Source organism: Ursus maritimus, unplaced genomic scaffold (assembly GCF_017311325.1).
Source record: "Ursus maritimus isolate PB19 unplaced genomic scaffold, ASM1731132v1 scaffold_1, whole genome shotgun sequence".
Classification (NCBI taxonomy): domain Eukaryota; kingdom Metazoa; phylum Chordata; class Mammalia; order Carnivora; family Ursidae; genus Ursus; species Ursus maritimus.
Window position 1 is genome coordinate 97140663 of NW_024423343.1, and position 20125 is coordinate 97160787.

General features: G+C 44.9%; 1 protein-coding gene across 2 annotated transcripts in view; it reads right to left on the bottom strand.

Annotated features, from left to right (window-relative positions):
- CCDC93 (coiled-coil domain containing 93) overlaps positions 1-20073 on the bottom strand; it is an 88635-nt gene extending 68562 nt beyond the window's left edge. Inside the window, exons 1-6 of one of the 2 annotated variants that reach the window (XM_040645705.1) lie at positions 19874-20073; positions 15397-15510; positions 13845-13939; positions 5461-5572; positions 847-945; positions 21-77 (exon numbers count right to left, since the gene is read on the bottom strand). In XM_040645705.1, coding sequence (XP_040501639.1) covers positions 21-77; positions 847-945; positions 5461-5572; positions 13845-13939; positions 15397-15510; positions 19874-19915 — 519 coding nt within the window. In that variant the 5' untranslated portion in view covers positions 19916-20073. The remainder of the gene's footprint in view (positions 1-20; positions 78-846; positions 946-5460; positions 5573-13844; positions 13940-15396; positions 15511-19873) is intronic. The other variant, XM_040645697.1, reaches the window with a different exon arrangement.
- Positions 20074-20125: the final 52 nt, after the last annotated feature.

A 20125-nucleotide genomic window follows, 5' to 3' on the forward strand; every position in this document is an offset into this window, starting at 1 on the left:
ACAGGGGCAGGGGAACTTACTGAAAGGTCAACAACTGTCTTGATGGCCTTTTCTTTTCTCTTTATGAAGTCATCATCCTGTAAGACAAAACACAGGGATTAAACAAACCCTGTGTGAAGGCTGAAACTCAACTGGACTTCTCAGAAACCTGTCTTACAAATGGATTTCTCATCACAGCTTTGCCTGCAGAAGCCTCAATCTTCTAACAAATTGGAATATATTCTGCATGGGTAGAAGTTAGGCTCCAAAACAGATCCCACAGCGGTAAGAAAGAGCATACTGGTGGAGCCAAGCATTCTCATTCAAATCCTTATGAGCTCTGACACCCCCAGCAAGCTACCTAGTCTCGAAGCCTCAGTTTCACCGTCTGTAAATGGGGACACCACCACCTACGTCAGGGAGCAGCTGTGGAGATTAAAGAGGAGAAGGCATGTGATGGGCTGGGACTGAGTGTATTGAGTAGCTATCCGTTGTTATTATCGTGGGGGGGGGGCGTGGTTACTATTTAACTGTTACTACAGGAATGCCCTGGGCAATGACCTAGGTGGTCTCTCGAAAAGCTTTACATGACTATTAAAAAAATATACTCATGTTCTTATAATTTAATAAAAGTTCTGAATCAAGTACTAAAATTGAGAGAAAAGGACAAAATTGCAGGGCTTTTTCCCCCAGTGCCCATTTAAAGAGGCAGTTGTGACGAACGAGGAGGCCCACTGTCCGTGCTGGCCAGGTAGGGGCAGAGACGTCATGCAGCAGAGCCTGGGCTTACTCTGCTCCTTCCCGCGGAGTCTCTAAGTGTACACACGTGTTCTCAGTCAGACGAGAAAAGAAACGGGGAATACTGACCTCGGGGAGACTGTAGGTTTTCTGGAACTGGGATATGGAGTAGGAGCGGATGTAGTCACCCATCTCTTCCTTTGTTTCTATAGCTCGCTTCACCAGCCACTGGGAAAGAAAGTTAGGAAATGTGAGGACAGGGATGAGACACCGCTGTGGTAAAGGCTAGCTCAGAGATGGTACAACTCGTGAAGACAGATCACCACACTTGAACTGACCAGGTGATGAGAAACTATGCGAAAAGCAGCCGGCTGGGCATCTGAGAGGCTGAGAGCCAATGGGATCTAGAGCAGAGTGGCTGTGCGGGAGCCTTAAAGCCTCACGTCGGATGCTCGGGCCTGTTTCCCTCTGTGTAGGGGATAGATTATCGTTTCTTTCTCCTCACAGAGCCACTGTGGGAGCAAATGCAATCACAAGGACTAGAATGCTCTGTAAATGCCTGAAGCACAACACAAATATAGTTACTCCCCACAGCCTCCTGGTTCTAGTGGCAGATCTGAACGTTACTCTCTCTTGTGCTGCCTGCGCCACAGACCAGGGAAAGGGAAGAGAACCTCAGAGAACATCTAGTACAATCCCTTCTTTCATTGATTGAAACAACCCCCCAAGTATTCAGATTTGAGAACAGGCTTGCTGAGACCACAGCCCTAGGGTTCAAGGGAGCTGGGCACTCACAGCATTTGCTCTTTTAATCCACACAACATTATAAGGTGGCTGGTGCCAGCCACGTTGTACAGAACCTGAAGCTCAGAGAGACCACGTGATCTGTCCGCTGCTCTGTAAGTAGCAAGCCCAAGGCTGAGAGTCACAACTCAGAGGCTCTTCCACACCGCAAGACTGGACATACGGGTTTTGTTTTTTTTTAAAGATTTTATTTATTTATTTGACAGAGATAGAGACAGCCAGTGAGAGAGGGAACACAAGCAGGGGGAGTGGGAGAGGAAGAAGCAGGCTCATAGTGGAGGAGCCTGATGTGGGGCCCGATCCCATAACGCCGGGATCACACCCTGAGCCGAAGGCCAGACGCTTAACCGCTGTGCCACCCAGGCGCCTGGACATACGGGTTTTGTTAAATGTTCTCCAGCTTCTTCCCAGCTTTAATAGGCTGATATGCAGAAGTAGCTGTTCTCCATTGCTCCCTACTTAAAACTCCATTTAATGACAACACACAGAGACACACCCCCATAACCTGTGGAAGATGCAGGCACTCTGAGAGTAAGAATGTAAAATACAGAAACACTGTTTCTCCTCCCTGGCTCTTCACACCTTCCCTTTACAACTGAAGGGCATTATGGAGGGGGACGCCATCTGTCAGAGCCACCATGCTCTGTCCAGAGAGAGCTAGTGCATCTCGAAAGCAGTTTGTGGACAGTAGTTGTAGTTCCCCCACGAGCACCACACATCTGGCAAGGCTTAGGTATCAAGGAAAGCAGACACATGGCAAACGGCATGGTGTTCCAGCAGGGATGGACAGAATGCTTGCTCGCAGACGGCAGCCAGTGCAAGTGAAGGACATGTTTAGGAAATCGCTGCCCAAGATGGGGGTAGGTGCAAATAACTCTATGAGGAATATTCTTTTGTTGTTAGCTTTATTTATTTCCATCACTCCACTCCACCCCACCTCCAAACAATGACCCAGGAGTAGGGACAGAAGATCAGATAGTATTCAGAGCTTCCGTAGCCCCTCTCCTGCACCCCCACCCAACACCATGGACCAGGACAGCTAAGGAGGCTGACTCCTTGCTCAACTCAATTTCTCTCTACTTTCCTTTGGATGGGGAGGTCCAGTTTCTGGACTTTCAAAGTTGTTTCTTTTTCGGATGTTCCTCCATGAATTAGATCTACACTGAGTTGTTACTTGGCTGTATCCTGGTGAGTGTGATCAGATAAAGAAGGTAAGGAGTCTTAGGGTTCAGAGAATCAGTTGCTGTTTTGGGGTTCCTAGAGTGAAGGGCTGTGGAGGGAACCTCTTGGACAGCCAAGCTCTGCCCCAGGTCCCTAGCATTTCAGCAAAATACCTACCCTCACAGGATTCACATGTCTGGCATGGAAGAAAAAGAGGTGACCTAGAACTACCAGGGCCAGAAGTGAGATGCGTTCTTCTCTGGGCTGGCACTCAGAGTGTTCCTAGAGCTGTGCTGAACAGTGCGAACGCAGGTGGTGAGCCTGCAGAGGCACACAAGACAGCTAGCTCGATGACCGCTCCTTCACTGGTCTCCAGCAACCAGGCAAAACTACAAGCATGTGGCTAGTTTTTCATAATACTTTCATAGTACTCCATTTAAAGGACTGTCCTTTATTCTGAGATTGGGGGTTAAAAGGCCTTTCTTTTAGGAAATGACAGAGAAAGATAGTTGTTACTTAAACCAATGTCTTTATTGAAGTATAATTAATACACAATGTTATGTTAGTTTCAGGTGTACAACATAGGGATTTGACAATTTAATATGTTATTCAGTGCTCACCACGATAAATGCAGTCACCATCTATCATCACACGATGTTATTACAAGAGTATGGACTATATTCCCTATACTGTACTTTTCATGTCTGTGACTTATTTATTTGATAACTGGAAGTTTGTACCTCTTTACTATTCGCTTCACCTATTTTGCCCATCCCCCATCCCCCTCCCCTCTGGCAACCACCTCTGTTCTCTGTATTGAAGAGTCTGTCTGTTTTGATAGTTGTTACTTTTAAAGATGTTCTTGCCTGGCAAAATATAGGTGGCAACCATAGGTCAGCCTCCATTTTTGCTTTAAAATTTTACAGACCCATGTAATGAAGAAATCTGCTAACTAGTAAGCTAGGTTCTCATATACAGACTGGAGGCCCTCGAGCATTCCACGTACAACACGGAACACTCAGACGTTCGAAATGCCCAAACTGGCGACAGATGATCACTTCCCTTTCATCACCTTCTCCTACCTGGACCAGATTTTTTGCTCTCAAAGTTCTAGCATAGGGCTGAGTAAGGTCTAGAGAGTCAGGCTTTGGGGGAAAAGCCAACAACTTCTCAACATAGTGGTAGTGGAAGTTTCAGTCATAATCAACACAGGGTCCCTACTTCCTATTTTCACAAAAAGGATCAGGTACCATCCCGCCCCCCGCATCAGAAAGAGAAAGTCTAACAAACCCCACAAATCAAATTCTGAGTTAAAGTCTTAGCTTCCAATTCGCAAATTTCATAGGATTTGATTAAAAGTCTGATGAAGGGGGAGGTCCCCAATACCAGTAACAAAACCAGAAACAGACTATGTAACACTTATAAAGCACTTACTAAAATGTGCCGGTCCTTCGGCTAAGTGCTTTCTACATATTAACGTACTTAATTCTCATCCTGTCAGGTAGGTACTATTATTGTTCCTATTTAACAGACAAAAAGTTAAGTAATTTGCCCAAGGTCACACAGCTAAGTGGCAGAGCCAAGCTCTGAACCCAGGAAGTCTCCAGAGTCCACGCTCTCAACCCCCACGCTATATAATCTTAACACAGGATTGGAAGACTCTTCAAGCAGGGGCTGCCTGAATGGCAGAGTGGGAAGAGAACAAGGTTTAGTGACAAGGAGTTTGGACTGGAATCTTGCTTCTCTGCACACCAGTTCTCTGCCCTCGAGCAAATCAGTTACTCTCTGCATCTCACTTGCGCCAGACGTAAGGAGTGAGATTATAATAGATGCTTCAAAGAACTCGGTTAGGATCATTTGCAAAGCGCTGTTCACACAGCAGGCCCTTTGCTCCTCCTCTTTTCCAAGTGCCCGGAGGCGGCTGAGACACCAGACAGCAAGGATGTAGGGGGCTGTACAGCATAAGCCACTTAATCACAGAGCCTTGGGAAACGGCTAGAGTGGAAATACTCTCCCATTAGACATCTAGTCATCAAATGAAGACTAACTGCTGACACGATGCCAGCCATTCCATGGTGCTGAAGACACTACAGTGAGCAGGGCAGCTACGGTGCCTGCCTCCAGGAAGCTTACGGGAGGGGCAGAAGTGACCAGACAGATATACATGGTTACAAACTACAGCAAGGAAGATTCCCACAAGGGAAAGGAATATGGCCAGTACGAGTGGATATAGCAAAGGAGCCTGTTCTAGACTGGGGGGGGAGGTTGGTCAGTGGACGCTTTCTTGAGGTTTGGTGGAACTGAAATCTGAAAGGTGAATATGGATTAAGTAGGTAATGAGAGACAGGGAAGAGCTTTCTAGTCTGAGGGAAAGGGCCCGTCACAGGAGGAAGCATAATATGTACGAGAAAATCAGAAAGAAAGTGAGAGGGGCTAGAACAGAAAGAAAAAAGAAGAGCAAGAAATAAAGTTAGGCTGGATAGGTGGGACAGGACCAGAGCATGGGCGGCTACGGAGTTCTATCTTTACAAAAAGGGCAATGAAAACCAATTAATGGGAACATTCAGAGATCACAACAGGTGGCAGGGAAACCGGGGTGGCAGGGATGGGGTACTGGCAACCTTCTGAGGATGACATCAGGAAGCACCATCACGTCCTGCTCCTCCAATTCCATACCACACCCGTTAGACCCATGATCCAGACCAGATGGCCTGCGAGCCAGACCGGCGGCAGGAATTCTGACGTGCAGAGGACAAGAAACCACAAAGAGGCTCTCACCTGGACAACAGGAAATATGTGAATAAAATCCATGCCCTGGATCTGGTGGGGCTCCAGCTGGTGTGGACACTTCATCCTTGGCAGGACTGAGACGATTTTTTCTGATAGGGCTCTGTTTGGAAAAAACAACAAGCAAAAGAGTGAGAACACACTAAGTGGCCCTTAAGACATCTCTCAAGTCTGGGCAGCATTCCAGAAGAATCTGGGGCTTCTCAGTGCCAGACCATGACCAAGCTTCTCCTGGCTGACTGCAAAATGAGAAAAATAAGCACAATTTAGATGTGTGTGTATGCATGTGACTGAGGCCACAGTACTGCTTTCATGCTTTATTCTAGAATTTTTTTCTCCCTATCTTGTTTATATTAAACCACAGTTTGTTTATGAAATTGTGGTGATGTTTGCGGTAGTAATTACTACTGAACATCCTTACATGGTAAAATAGAAAGTTTTCAGTGCCCCAGGGGTTCTTTTACATTTCGTTTTACCCGACTACTTTTTCCAAAGACCTAGAAACCACTAAGGCTACACATTAAAAAAATTGTTCTAAATATCATTCAGGCAACAAATAATTACCAGGCCCTGAGCCAGGTGTCCAGAATATTAAGACAAAACAGGGCCTTATACTTAAAAAAAAAAAAGGAGTTCTCCACTCTGGTATAAAAGCATTTTTAAAATAAAAGATAGTCTTTCATTTTTTTTAATACTTTAAAATTAATCCTAGATTTGGGGAAACCATGTCCTTGCTCTCTTTTTCCAGAGAGCAGAGCTTCTCTGCAAAAGTCAGGCACTCTGATCTCTCTCCCATACCTTGGTTCAGTCCTAGGAAACGTCTGGGAGCTGGGGGGAAGAACGGGGCTCCCTGAGACCCCAGAGCATTCTTCTAGCTCGGTCAGGAGGCCAGCATCTCCCCCTGCTCCCGTCTGGCCCCGGGTGGGGTGATAGAGCGATCTGTGTGCGAGTCCACCCCACCACAGATTGCAGTTTCCTCCTCTACACAGCTGATATTTGATCTCCAGATGTCGGGCTCCTGTTTCTTAGATCTTAATTGGATCAGATTCAAGAGGAGAGAGCAGAGGTTATTTAGTGGATCTGCCTTGAGAAACAGTCACAAGGCATGTCCTTATGGGCCATATGGAGAAAGGGGGGCCTCTGGCTCAGCTTACAGGGATAGTTTAGGTTATAGTCCCACCTAAAACCCTTTCAAACAAATCTTAGCCAGCTACAGCAGCTACTGTGGCCTTGTCTGCAGGTGAGGACTATTTCCCCAGGTCTTACAGGGTCTACCCAGAGTGTTCCTTGTTCAAAGAAATCTTGTACACTTTTATCTTCCTGCAGCTCCATAATCCTTCCCAAGAGACAGACACCCTTAAGACCCACATCTAACAAAGGCCTGGGTGAGAGCAATTATTCTTACCTATGCTGCTCTTAGTAGGTTCCATCCCCTCGGTCTTGGTGGGAACTAAGTAAAATCTAGGGAGAAGCACTAAACGGCTCCCCAAAGAATGGTCCCTGGAGAACACATTACAAAATTATGTTTATTCCCAGAAAGAAGCTTTAAATGATGGCACCAAGGTTAAAACTGCTAAGAGAAATAGTCACACCCCCAGCTCCATGGATCATAAGTCCAATATGTTAAGAAGAAAAAAAATATGGATGGGGAAGACGGACACCCTACTGAACACACTCCCAGAAGGAGGAAACATCCACTTCCCATGAGAGAAGCCTATGGGAGAACATTTTCACCCCCAGCAGAGGGAGTGCATATGTGAATTATCCAAAAGGTCTGAGACACGGAAGGAAACTGTCATGTGGCTCTCAGCCACTACTGCAGTCCCTCCTTTCTGAGCAGAGTGTCTTTAGAACGCGAGCGTCTTTTTTTGTCACGAGATGTGTGGCTGGCCTAGTGGGGAAGCCTATGGCTGTCTAACTGTTGCTGGGACTCAAATGCGATAGTTTGGTAGGCAGGTATTAACGAACCCAATTGGCAGCATATCTAAGGCTCTCTCTGTAACACACTTCATTTTTATTTTAATCTCCATCAGACTCTCACACCTTGTTTAATGTCTTTGAAATTTGTGAGGGGAAGAGATTGGTGCTTAGTTGGCCCTGTTCCCTAAACTCCAAGCTTAGTAAATGAAGATGACCCTCACTTGGAATTCTTGCTCAGGGCAGGTATTAACTATTCATAGACATGGGGCCTTTCTGCTCCGTTATATTTGGGTTCGGTGGGAGGAAAGCTCCCCCTAGTGGCTACAGATCTGAGTCTGCATAGGGTTACTGGTTGCATGGAAACACTCAGTAGTTTAAAAATAAGACACTCGGACCCAGACCCGGAACACTACCTAGCCCAACCCTCTCTACCTTCAGACTGAGTTGTCTCTGGCCACTGATCAGAGACTAACTACCTTTCCAGGTCATAAAGGTCCTGAGGGAAGGATGCCCCGGGTCATCTCGGGGTTTATAAGCCTCTTAAACCCGCCTCCTAGAAATGACTGCCAAGACTGAGGTCTTAGTGGGCAGCCTATGAAAGCAGCTGGAGGCATGAACACTGCTGGGCCGAGGGAGGGATGTGGGGGAGACACAGGCAGGCTGTGGGTAGGGGGCAAAAGTCAGGAGGACTTCCAGTAGAAGCCCACTAGCCCCCATTTGTTTCTCCTTGGAGCTCAGGGTACACTCTCTGACTTTCTGAAAACCTGGGAAAGTGACAAATGCAGAGGTCCCCAGTCAGGTTTCCTAGCCTAAAATTTTAACAATGCCCACTTGTCACTATAGGTGAGTGGTTGGATTCCTTCAGTTTTTAAGAGTATTCGGTACACGGTTTCCTCCTCCACTGCAAACAGTTTGAAAGAGAGTGAATTAAACCAAGGTCTAAATTCCAGCTCCATCACTGGCTCTGGGACTCTTGGCAAGCCACCTGATCCCTCTGGTCCAATACTCCCATCATAAAATGAGGAATAATACCTGTCCTACTACTCGAACTTGTTGTGAAGGTGAAATAGTGAACTGCATGAGCAGGTGCTCTACACACACATGCCTCCTACCTGTGTGTTACTGAACTCAATTACAAGCCTACAATCTCATGACCTCTGAGCGTAGGACTCTGCAGTCATGGGGCTTTAGGACAGGCTGGGAGGGTAGAAGGAGGATATAGACAGAAGGCAGAAGCTCATGAAACCCTCAAGAAAAAAGGACCAACAAGAACAGAAAGGCCTCAACTGGGTACACACAGAAAACAACCTGAAAGATAATGATGCTCTCAAGAGGCAAGTGCACTCCTCAGACAGTGCGACCTGGCCCGATCACATCAGCTGGGACACACTGAAGCACTGACAACGTAAGGCAGTATGAGTCTACGTTGCACCTAACCAGAAACTCTGGGGAGTAACCCCAAACACAGAACATACTACAATACCGAACAGAAAAGATCTCTGAATAATCCAGCACATTGCGGCTATGGCATCTCTCTTACAGATAATAGAGACCCAACTGCCTGATGCACTGCTAGGAGTCTGGTGGGATGATCTTCAGTCCTGCAAACCCTGTCCCCAGCTTCGCCCACTACTACAGTTCGTGGCTCTGCACTTAAAAGCACATCAAGTCCTTACCAGAGAACCTGATGCCGTATATCCGCAACCCCCTATCCAAACCCTTTGCGGCCACGTGTGTTTCAGAACTCAGAACTTTTTAGATGTTTGCACTTGTGCACCTAAGAGGCATATACTATACATGATGTAGGGCCTAAGTGAAATCTAGAGTAAATCATATATAAGATATATTGTGTAGAGCTGAAGTGAAATCTAGACCCCAACTGAAATCTATACTTGAAGAAATTATTATTTCCGCAGTAAAACTTATGAATGTTCACCTAAGTGGGATCTATATAGACTATGAATAGCCTTAAGAAAGTTCAGGTCATGTTTCGTTCCCAAATGAGTTTTGTATCCACACTTAGAAAGAAAAAGCCTGTTTTCATTGTTTTTTAGATTTCAGATTAAGAATCTGTATAAAAACACTGTGCTCTTGGGGCGCCTGGGTGGCTCCGTCGTTCAGTGTTTGCCTTCGGCTCAGGGTGTGATCCCGGAGTTCTGGGATCGAGCCCCACGTCGGGCTCTTCCATTGGGAGCCTGCTTCTTCCTCTCCCACTCCCCCTGCTTATGTTCCCTCTCTCGCTGGCTGTCTCTCTCTGTCAAATAAATAAACAAAATCTTTAAAAAAACAAACAAACAAAAAAACCCCACTGTGCTCCAAAATCTATTAAGAGTACTGTCACTGATAGGAAAGTATCATAACCCCCAAGGACACCAAGGTGAAAAAGGGGCTAAGAACTACTGTAAAACTCCAAAGGAATTTAGGAAGAACAGATACACAGAATCTAGGAAATTGTAAGACTGGTGCAGAAAGAATGCAACGGAAAGAAGTCCAGCGTATCAGGGGTGCCACAAGTGTCAAAAGCAATCACTTAAACTGAAACAGAATGAGGCTTCAGTCGAGAGTGTCCTTGAGAAGACGGTGAATTTATGTTAATAAACAGACTAAGAATCTGGCTGATCTTGGCTACAGGTAAGGCTATGTGCTTCTTTGTCAAAAAGAAAAAAAAAAAAAGGCAATCAGAAACTCAAGGAAAATAAGCCGTATAAATATGAGGCACATTACATTGTGCCTGATTTTCAGTGACTTTTTGTAGAGACCACCTCCATTTGCTCAGGCCAAACACCTCAGAACCATTTTTGACTCCCCTCTTACTCACACCCAAATCCAACCTGTCATGACTTCCTGTTGCCTCTACGTTCGAAACAGATCCAGAATCCCTCCACTGCTAGCCCGCTGTCCAGCCACCATCTTCTCCTGTGAGCATGGCGACCGTGTGCTAAAGAAGCTCCCGCTGCCAACTTCATCCCGTTAGTCAGTAATTAGAGGGTTCCTTCTAAAACCGATTATGAACAGATTATGTTCCTTCTCTGCTCAAAACGCTTCAAGAATTTCCCATCTCACGCGGACGAAACTCAAAGTCTTTACTCGGACCTACAAAGCTCTACCCGATCTGGCCCCCACAGCCTGTCTGCACCTCTCCCATTGCTCCCTCCCCCGCCCCCACCTCACTGTACTGCAGGCAAGCTTCCGGTTGGGGGCTTCACACCATGGTCTCCTTTGCTTGGAACCCTCTTCTCTCAAGTCTTAGCTCCCGTATCACCTTCTCAATGAGGCCACACTGACTTGAAGTTACACAACTGCCTCCAAACCATGTCCCCCTTCATATACTTTCCCAGCTGTAAATTTTTTTCACAGCACATATTACCTCTATAGATAATTCAATTATTTATTAAATTAATTGTTTATGGTCTGTCTCCCCGCCCCCCTGCAAAGATTCTAAGCTCTGTGAAGGCAGGACATTTTTCATTAACATATCAAAGTACCCAGAACAATGTCTGACCCATAGGAGGGACTCAATAAGTAGTTGGTGAGTCAGTAAATAAATGAAGATTCCTCTTGACTGTAATATTTTGAATACTCTCCATCAAACAGCTCCACTGTGGTCCAGAAGATTACATTCCTTTTTCTCTGGCACCATCACAATTCTTAGTTCTTATTGTAAACACTGTTCATAGATTTACTTTTAGAATCTATCTGTAGATAAAGCATGGACAATTTAATTACTATTACAGAAAACAGACTACAAATATTATGCCCTGAACATTTTAAGAGTAATGATATCATAGTAGATAGAAGCTGAAAGGAAGAAGGAAAAACAGAGAGCAAAACGTTTACCCTACATAGCTAGGAACCAGGAGAAAGCATCTTATGTAAATGAGTCAAGAAACAGAAGCTTATTTATGTAGATTAAAGCTATACAAGTGATCCCAGAAAAACAGATAATAATTATAAGACTGGAAGATGGGAGACAAAGGGGATGTAGTGAGTAGTACAGGTGAGCTAAATTCCTCCTATCAGACTTGAATGAAACATACAAGGTTAGAGATGCAGAAGTGCGCTCTCTGAAAAATCTAAAACGTAAACAGGCAAAGATGATTCTTGCCAGGGAATAAAGGTATTGAACAGGGAGCCACATTAGCTGTATATTTTGTACCCTTTGGCAGTATTTGAATTTTTCTTTTTTTCTTTTTTTTTTTTTTTTTTACTTCAAGGATGTAGCACCTACACAATAAAAACAAAATAACAAACACACAAGAACAAAAAGCTACCTCTGGATTTAGCCTGACCAGCAGAGAGCAGAGCCACATGCCCTGACTCCACCCCACGCATTCCCAGTGAAGGACTTTCCACAGAGGTCCCTGGCTGCGATGCCACAGTCCCAGAATGACAGATGCTACAGATGTCGAGCTCCGCTATTCATGGCTGGGCACTGATGAGCACAGTGTCACAGAGAACAATATGTCCTCTTTAATGAGCAGCCCAGAGATGTCCTTTGGTCTTATTATTATAAGAATTTCAGTGATTCTGTAGGACCGATTTTTCTTCTGCATGGAAACTGTGAACTGGGTAATTTATCATGTTTTTCTCTTTTTGTTGCCTGCCAGAAAGCTTAGAGCCAAATCTGTGGCCCACCCTCAGGAAAACAAGGCATGTTGTGGCCTATGACAAAGGCTATAGCCTTATCCCCAACTCAATTTGTTTTTCTTTTGCTTTGCTTCGCCTTTTCTCTATCACCGCTTCATACGCATATTTGTAAGCCACCTTTAATCCATTTGGAAGAGTGTTTTCCTGAGGGAGGAAAACGATTAAATAAGTCACGGATGCACACAGATCTGAAATCACAAATCCCTCTCCTGACAGATAAGGGAACTGAGGCTTGAACAAGGTCACACAGCTGCCCACTGGCAGGACTGGGCAAAACTGGGGACCCCTAGTGGTCTAATGAAATCACCAAGCCCCTGGTGCAGTATGGAAGACCGGGCAGGATATCCTCAGGTGAAACCTCTAGCAAGGAGTCCAGGCTGCCTTCTTTCGATGGCAGGCAAAGTGAGGTTCTGCCTTACACAGAGGCAATGGGGAGGGAAAGTTTCTCTCCTCACTCTATTCAACTTCCATCCAATACGTTCCTTCCAGCTGCCTTTGGAAAGAGATAAACTAAGCAGTCACTGGAAACTCTTAGAGAGTATTAGAAAAACTATAAGAGTCGCTGAACATCACTCACCATCGGAGAAATGCAAATCAAAACCACAATGAGACATTACTTCACATCTGTTAGAATGGCTAAACTCAAAAAGATTAACTAAAAAGATAACTAATGCTGGCAAGGTTAAGGAGAAAAGGGAATCTTTGCCCACTGCTGGTGAGATTGTAAATTGGTGCAGCCACTATGGAAAACAGAATGGACGTTCCTCAAAAAATTAAAAAATAAAAAATTTTAAAAATCATAGAACTACCATATGAACCAGCAATTTCATTTCTCAGTATTTAACAGAAGGATATGAAATCAGTATCTCGAAGAGGTATCGGCACCCCCCACATTCATTGCAGCATTATTCACAATAGCCAACCATGGAAACAACCTAAGTGTTCATCCATGGATGAATGGATAAAGAAGATGTGGCACACACACACTCTGGAACATTATTCAGCCATAAAAGAAAAAAGGAAATCCTGCCATTTGCAACAACATGGGTTGACCTTGAGGGCATTATGTGAAGTGAAAGAAGTCAGAGAAAAACAAATACTGTATGATTTCATGTATATGTGGAGTCCAAAATAACTGAATTCATAGAAAGAGAGAACAGACTGGTGGTTGCCAGAGGTGAAGGGTCGGGGGTGAGGGAAATGGGTGAAGAGAGACAAAAAGTACAAAAGGTACTTGCAGTTATAAGATAGATACGTCCGGGGGTGTGATGTACAGCAAGGAGATTGAGCTAACAATACCGTATTGTATATTTGAAAGTTGCCAAGAGAGTAGAAAAAACATTTATAACTATACGAAGTGATGGATGTTAACTAAACTTACTGTGGTAATCATTTTGCTATATATATATATATATATATATATATATACACACACATATATATGTATCAAATATATATATGATATATATATCATATATATATGTATCAAATCATTATGTTGTATACCTTAAATTAATACAATGTTATGTGATGATAAACTCTCAATGAAACTAGAAAAAAAAAAAAAGAGAGAGAGAAAGTGTTAGAAATAGTTCGAGCATTAAATGACTTATAGGCTAGCTGTGTGACCATGGCTTCTATCAACCTCTGTTTCATAATTTGTAAAACTGTGATAATACCTGTTGCAATGAAAATTAAAATAAAACACGTAAAGTGTCTAGCACAACTTTTGGCACATAGTGGACACTCAAAAGTTAGCTCCCTTCTTCTCCCTTCAGGCTCTTCCATGGCAAACCCTGATAACTTACATTTTTTGTCCTATTGTAGAGTTTTCCTGAAAGAGCAAATCGACGTCTATGTCAAAGCTGCAAGTAGTAATGCACCAAGTCATTCCTCCTACTACCTGCAAGACACAAAGAAAATACCTGTTTTCTCTTTCTAGTTTGGGGAGAGGGGAAGAAATGGAAGGTAGAAAAAATATATGTTTTTACAGAATCAATGACCATACAAAAGTACGTATCTCTAGAGAGAGAGTATATATGTCCTTCTGACTCCATCAACTACAATTTATCTAAAATAGCACCATTGAATAAAACTTTTCGCAGCAATGGAAATGTTCTGTGTCCATATGTTCCAGTACAGTAGCTACTCGCCACATATGGCTACTGAGCACTTGAAATGTAGCTAGTGTGACCGAGAAGCTGACTTGTATTATGAAATGGACATATCATTCACAGATCCTCTTTATACTGAGGGGGACAGACATTAATTCTTAGCCAAGAGAAGCCTTAATCCAGTTTCAGGTAAGTGCCAGGTTCCAGAGGAATTCTGTGTTTTGCAGATCAGACAGGTTAGTAGCAAGGCTGTCATTTGTGGCTCATTACTGAATTTCCATACATCTTATTTTTTTTAGGTATCTAAAGGAGTGGAGAATCCCTGCTCTACTTTTCTCAGAGGACTTCTCAGAGATGCAAATGAGACTGAGGTTAAAAAACCACTTTGAAACAAAATCCTTTTCAGATAGAGCTTGATGGAGACGCTTATCCCTGGCTGTGTTTAGACACATGTGAGATGCCTATAAAATACAGATTCCAGAACTCAGCCCAGATCTAACCAAAATATCAAAGGGTGAGGCCCCAACATCTGTATTATAAAACAGTCCACTGTGATTGCTATGCAAAGCCAGGCCGTGGCCCACTGGAGCATTCAACACTTTTTTCCTCCGGAAAGCTTTCCTGGCCTGCTCTGTCTGATCTAGAAGCTTCATTTCTGCTGGCCTTACTGCATCGTGACACTGATTCTATGTATATTGCTTTACTTGTCTCCCTTCTCTATTCTACAGAAGCTGGGCTCTTTGAGTACAGGGCCTTGATGTGATCTCTGTGCCCTCAACACTTATTACTATGCCTCGTGCATGATTCTTGAAGGTTCTGCGGAATTAACAGACTTCATCCCGTAGTGACTTCTCTCTCCTCCAAACTCAGAATTCACCATCATTAGAATATGTGGCAACTGTGAGCACACTGACGTGGGACAGCTCCTTATTAACTCAGATTTTATCTTATATAAGCTTTCTCTCTCCACCCAAACTGTAAATTCCTTACAAGGAAGAACTATTTCTAATGCTTTTTTGCACTCCCCAAAGCTCTGTACACAGAAAAGGAATTCAAGACATATCTACTGATACAGTTTTATTTTCTTATAATAGGAAATTGGAACACTTCTAACAACGAACCCAAATCAGAGAGAAACATGGACACTGGAGAAAGTAAAAACACAATCTCCTCCTCTTTTCTCTGCCCTGGTAAACAATCTGTCCCAACAAAACACAGCCTAATGATTAGAAAGGTTTCCCCTTACCTTGTCAAAAGGTGACAAGCCTTTAATTCTTGCCCTGAAATACCCAGCTGCAACCAAAAGTTCGAGAATTTCAGTGAGCTTGACATTTTGTTCTTCATCTTCTCTTGTTTCTACCTAAAACAAAAGCTAAAAGTTAGGCTGGTAAAAACTACCCTGAATAAAGGCACACCGGGTGTATCCCCTGATGCCACAATTCAATAGCTAAGGAGGTGACATTGGCTGTATCGCTGTTTGTGCAGGAGCGTGGGGGGACAGCGCTGCCAGAGTCCCAAAGAACAGCGTTCTCAGGCCTCCATGAGTTGTGTTAATTGTCATACGTAGCGGGAGAAGACACACACAGGTAGTATAGATTACTCATCTGGTGCTGAAGGCATCCAGGGACAGGAAGATTACAGCACATTACCTCCCTGCTCTCTAACACACCGTTTACTTGACACGCTCCCGACTAAATTATAAACTCCTTACAGACAAAAACAAGGTGGTTGGGTTTTTTTGCTTTTTTGTTTTTTTTTTTTTTTAGCTTTAGGCACATCTTGGTCCCAGAAGCTACTGACAAACAGGGAAAGAACAAAGAAGGGAGTTCAAATTATCTTTCTCTGCACTTCTCTTTCTGATCTCTAAAGCAAATCTAAGGAGGGCTGCCAACCTAGATACACTGAAGGATGATTACTGCCACATGACGGGACTGCCTTAAAAATAATAGATTCATCTAATATATTTAAATAGGGACCTGATTTTAAAAATTTTAAGCTGTATCTTACCTTCACTCCCAGGTGTTGATCTACAACTTAAAACCACTGAAATATTCTAGTACTTTTGCCTCCATCTACTTTCATGAACGGTACTTTTCTTCTCTTCCGTTACTGCAGAGCATAAAAAAACCACTTCTCTATATAAAACACAACCAACGTATAGCTGGCTCAAATTCTTGTACCCACCTCTGACTACTCCCTTCCCCAACAATGCCCGTGAAATCTTCCTTTACTCCATGTGTCACATTTACCCTTCTCTCTTTTATTTACACTTCATGCCAGGACTAGTGCAACTGCCTCTCAATCTTTCTTCTGTTTATCTGTTTTCCTCAATCCTTCCTAAATTACAGCTTTCACATCCTCCCTCTTTAGCTCATCCCCCAGTCCTTGCCATTAATGCATCATACACTGTCTGTAAGATAAATTCCAAAGTTCTTGGTTTGGCATTCAGATCTTCGGCTGCAACCTATCTTGCCAGCTTCATCCTTTACCTCCCTCCAAAACAATCCAGTCATGGTTATGGCCAACCTCAAGCATGGTTCATTCCCATTTCTTCACTGTTCACACCCCTTCCCTTCTCCTGATATTATCTAACCACCCAGAAGCCAGCTTCAAATTCTAGCTCTTATTTGATGCCAACCCTGAAAAATGCAGCCTGAAATGGTCACTCCTCTGCATTTCTATTTTATTTATAGTTCTTGCCATTCACACAATTAAGTGTCAACCTCTTCTGAGTGAAATGTCTGGTGTTAATATATATGCCTGTCTTTTGAAATGGGCTATTAGCTGGATCAGGAGAGGACCCATATATTATTCAGTCATGTTTACACCTCTCCTGAAGTAGCATTAGGCTCAAAGAACAATTAAATATGGAATGACAATGTTCAATCATCACATAAAGCGCATGACCTACGCCAGTCATGGATTAACAAAATGTTTTCATAGTCATGACACTGATAATGGAAATTCAAGTTTATTTTGAAGTACAAATTGCCAGGAGAGGGAGCTTACAGATTAACAAATAGTTGAACAAAGAATTATTAAAGTGATTGACAATCTCTTGCAATAGGAGGTGGTGAAGGTGACAGCTTGTTTTACTCCTCTCTCAAATCACCCTGGTCCAGCATATCAAAGTATTCCCTAGTTCTTTTTTTTTTTTTTTTAAAGATTTTATTTATTTATTCGACAGAGATAGAGACAGCCAGCGAGAGAGGGAACACAAGCAGGGGGAGTGGGAGAGGAAGAAGCAGGCTCATAGCGGAGGAGCCTGATGTGGGGCTCGATCCCATAACGCCGGCATCACGCCCTGAGCTGAAGGCAGACGCTTAACCGCTGTGCCACCCAGGCGCCCCTAGTATTCCCTAGTTCTTAAGGGACATGCAAAAATAAAGTCATGTTAATTATTCACACCTTCTCTTCTTTTGCAAAAGATCTGGGACAGTTAAGCAACATCTCTAAGTGGGGAGACTCGAAGAAAAGAGAAGGTAAAGAGCAATATGGTTCACAAAGACAGAGCAGAAGAGAAAAATGGAATGATATAAGTATTTTCTTAAAACTCCTAAGATGTAAAACAGGAACCTTTCATTTGTTCAATCAACACTTCCAAGAAGAGGACATTTCATCCCAGGAGGATCATTCCTGCCTTGCCTTGTACCTAATGAACACCCGCTGGCCAACCCCAAGGCAGATGCATGGCCCATGTTTTTTATCCACTCATCCACAGAATGGAGAAGTATGTATACTTTTGCAATATAACCTGTGAAATAACTTCGTGGTGCAAGACACTGAATGAAGAATGTTATTAAGACTCCACATTCACTTCACAGATTAACATTGAGACAAAATGAAAAAGGGCCACTGGCTAACACACGGTGACTGAAAGAATACCCTCTCTTGAGGGTATAAAAAGCCATCAGATTGGTTAATACATTCATTGTTAAAAAACTAAAATTCTGATAAAGGTGAATGACTGTGAGCTCTTAAACCAGGCACGCTAAATTTTCATTTGCTCTGTACTGTGGTTCACGTAAGCTGGAAGGCGGGGCAAGGTATAGCTATCTATCTATCCTTCACAGACATACAGTAAAGGGTTTAAAAAATTGAATTTAAGGAATTAACTGTATTAGGGACAGCTTAATGACACAGACTATCCATATTCATATGTACTGGTCCCTGAGCTACATGATAGGAATTTAACTATATCAACCCTCCTAATCGCCAAGAACTGTCTTAGGTTCCTAGGAAAGTGACAAATCAGACCCAGGCTCCAGGCAGTCAGAAAAGGGTTAAACAAAGGTCTCAGAGGATTGTGTTGCTTTTTATTTTAGAAAGACCCCCATTTATAGCACTGTGGGGCATTGAATTGGAGGCATTTAAGGTGGAAACTGAGAGGCCAAACAGGAGTCTATAGCAAAAGCTGGGCAAAAACTTGATGGGAGTCTAAAATAAGCAACAAAAAAGAAGTATCAAATACCAGGATACAGTTCTCAGTCTTCATAATCCCCCATTCCATCAATGTAATTTGCATGGAAGTTTTTACGGAACACAAAGGTTCTGACAACATGACATTTCTTAGGTTTTCCTAAGATTACAACAAAATGGACTTATATTCTGGGAGCACACACTGACAGATAAGTCTGTCCCTCCGTCACTATATTCCTCGCCTTTATGCACAGAACAGTGATCCCTCAATTAGTGGGTACCTGTGGATGAAAGAACTGAGGATTGGCAGGGGGTGGGCTGGGTGGAATGTCAGGCAGTTGAAAGTGAAGGGACCACTCACCATGTCAAGGAATCAGTCCTCCTGCCAAATACCTGCTTCAGAACCTTAGGAGGGGGGCAGAGGTGCAGTGTGGGTTCTATTTCTTTCCAGAATCTGGTAAACTAGACTTAGCTTTGGAGTAAATCGACTGGCAGAGAAGACACTTGCAAACCACCTAGCTATATGACAGCTGCAGCCAAAAGGAAATGCACGTTCCCTTTATTCCCAGCCAAAGTGGAAATCCGGAAACCACTGATTATCCTATCCCTCAGGACCGAGTGAGTATTTAATAACAAACACCTCTGTAACTAAAGACACCCGCTACGTTCTGGAGAAGCAGCCACGCTTCCGCCAGGCGCTCGGCCCGGCCACATAGCCCCACCGGACAGCGCGTCGCCTCCCGCACACAACCCAGTGCGCGCACGGTTCCCAAACTTCCTGCTGCTACAAGGGTCTGGCGTGCATCCCCTGCACACACCAAGGTGAGTGGGGCGGGCTGTCGGGACCCCGCGGGCCCCGCGAGGCGGCAACAGCCGCCACAAGGTCACCGCCCTTTGCACAACCCGAGCCCGGACCGTCCCAGCACGCGTCTCGTGACTCCCAGGGCGCAGCAGCCCCGGGCTTCGGGGCGAGCCCTGCGGCGCCGGGGATCGGGGGACACTGCCCGGGATAGGTGGGACCCCGGGCCCCGCGGCGCCCGGGGCTGCGTGGGGCTAGGTGTTGGGCTGGGAAGACCACCTCCGTCCCGGGGAACCCGAGAGCGGCTGAAGTTTGTCCCCACCCTCGCCCAGGCAGGGGTACCTGTTCGGCCCCCGGCGCAGAGGGCCAGATCTCCCCGAGGGGGACACACCTGAGAAGGGGGCGGGGCGCCCCAAACGCAGCCCGGGCCCCGCTCAGCCCGCCGCCCCGCCGGCTCGGCCCTCTCCCAGGAACCCGGACGTGTCAGGGAGAGGGAGGTCCTTACCTCCGGGAGACCCTGGCCCTCCGGCCCCTTGGGCAACCCCATGGTCTTTTGACAGACGTGCGGCGGCAGCAAAGCTCGCGGAGCGTCCGGAGGAAGCTGTCCCCGGTCGCGAAGCTGCTACCGGGGTGGAGGCAAAGCGGGAACTTCCTCCGCCGCCGCCGCCGCCGCCGCCGCCGCCGCCGCCGGCCGGGAGCTCGGCCGCCCGGCGGAGCATGCGCGCTGGGACGGGAGCGCGGCGCCACTGCGCCTGCG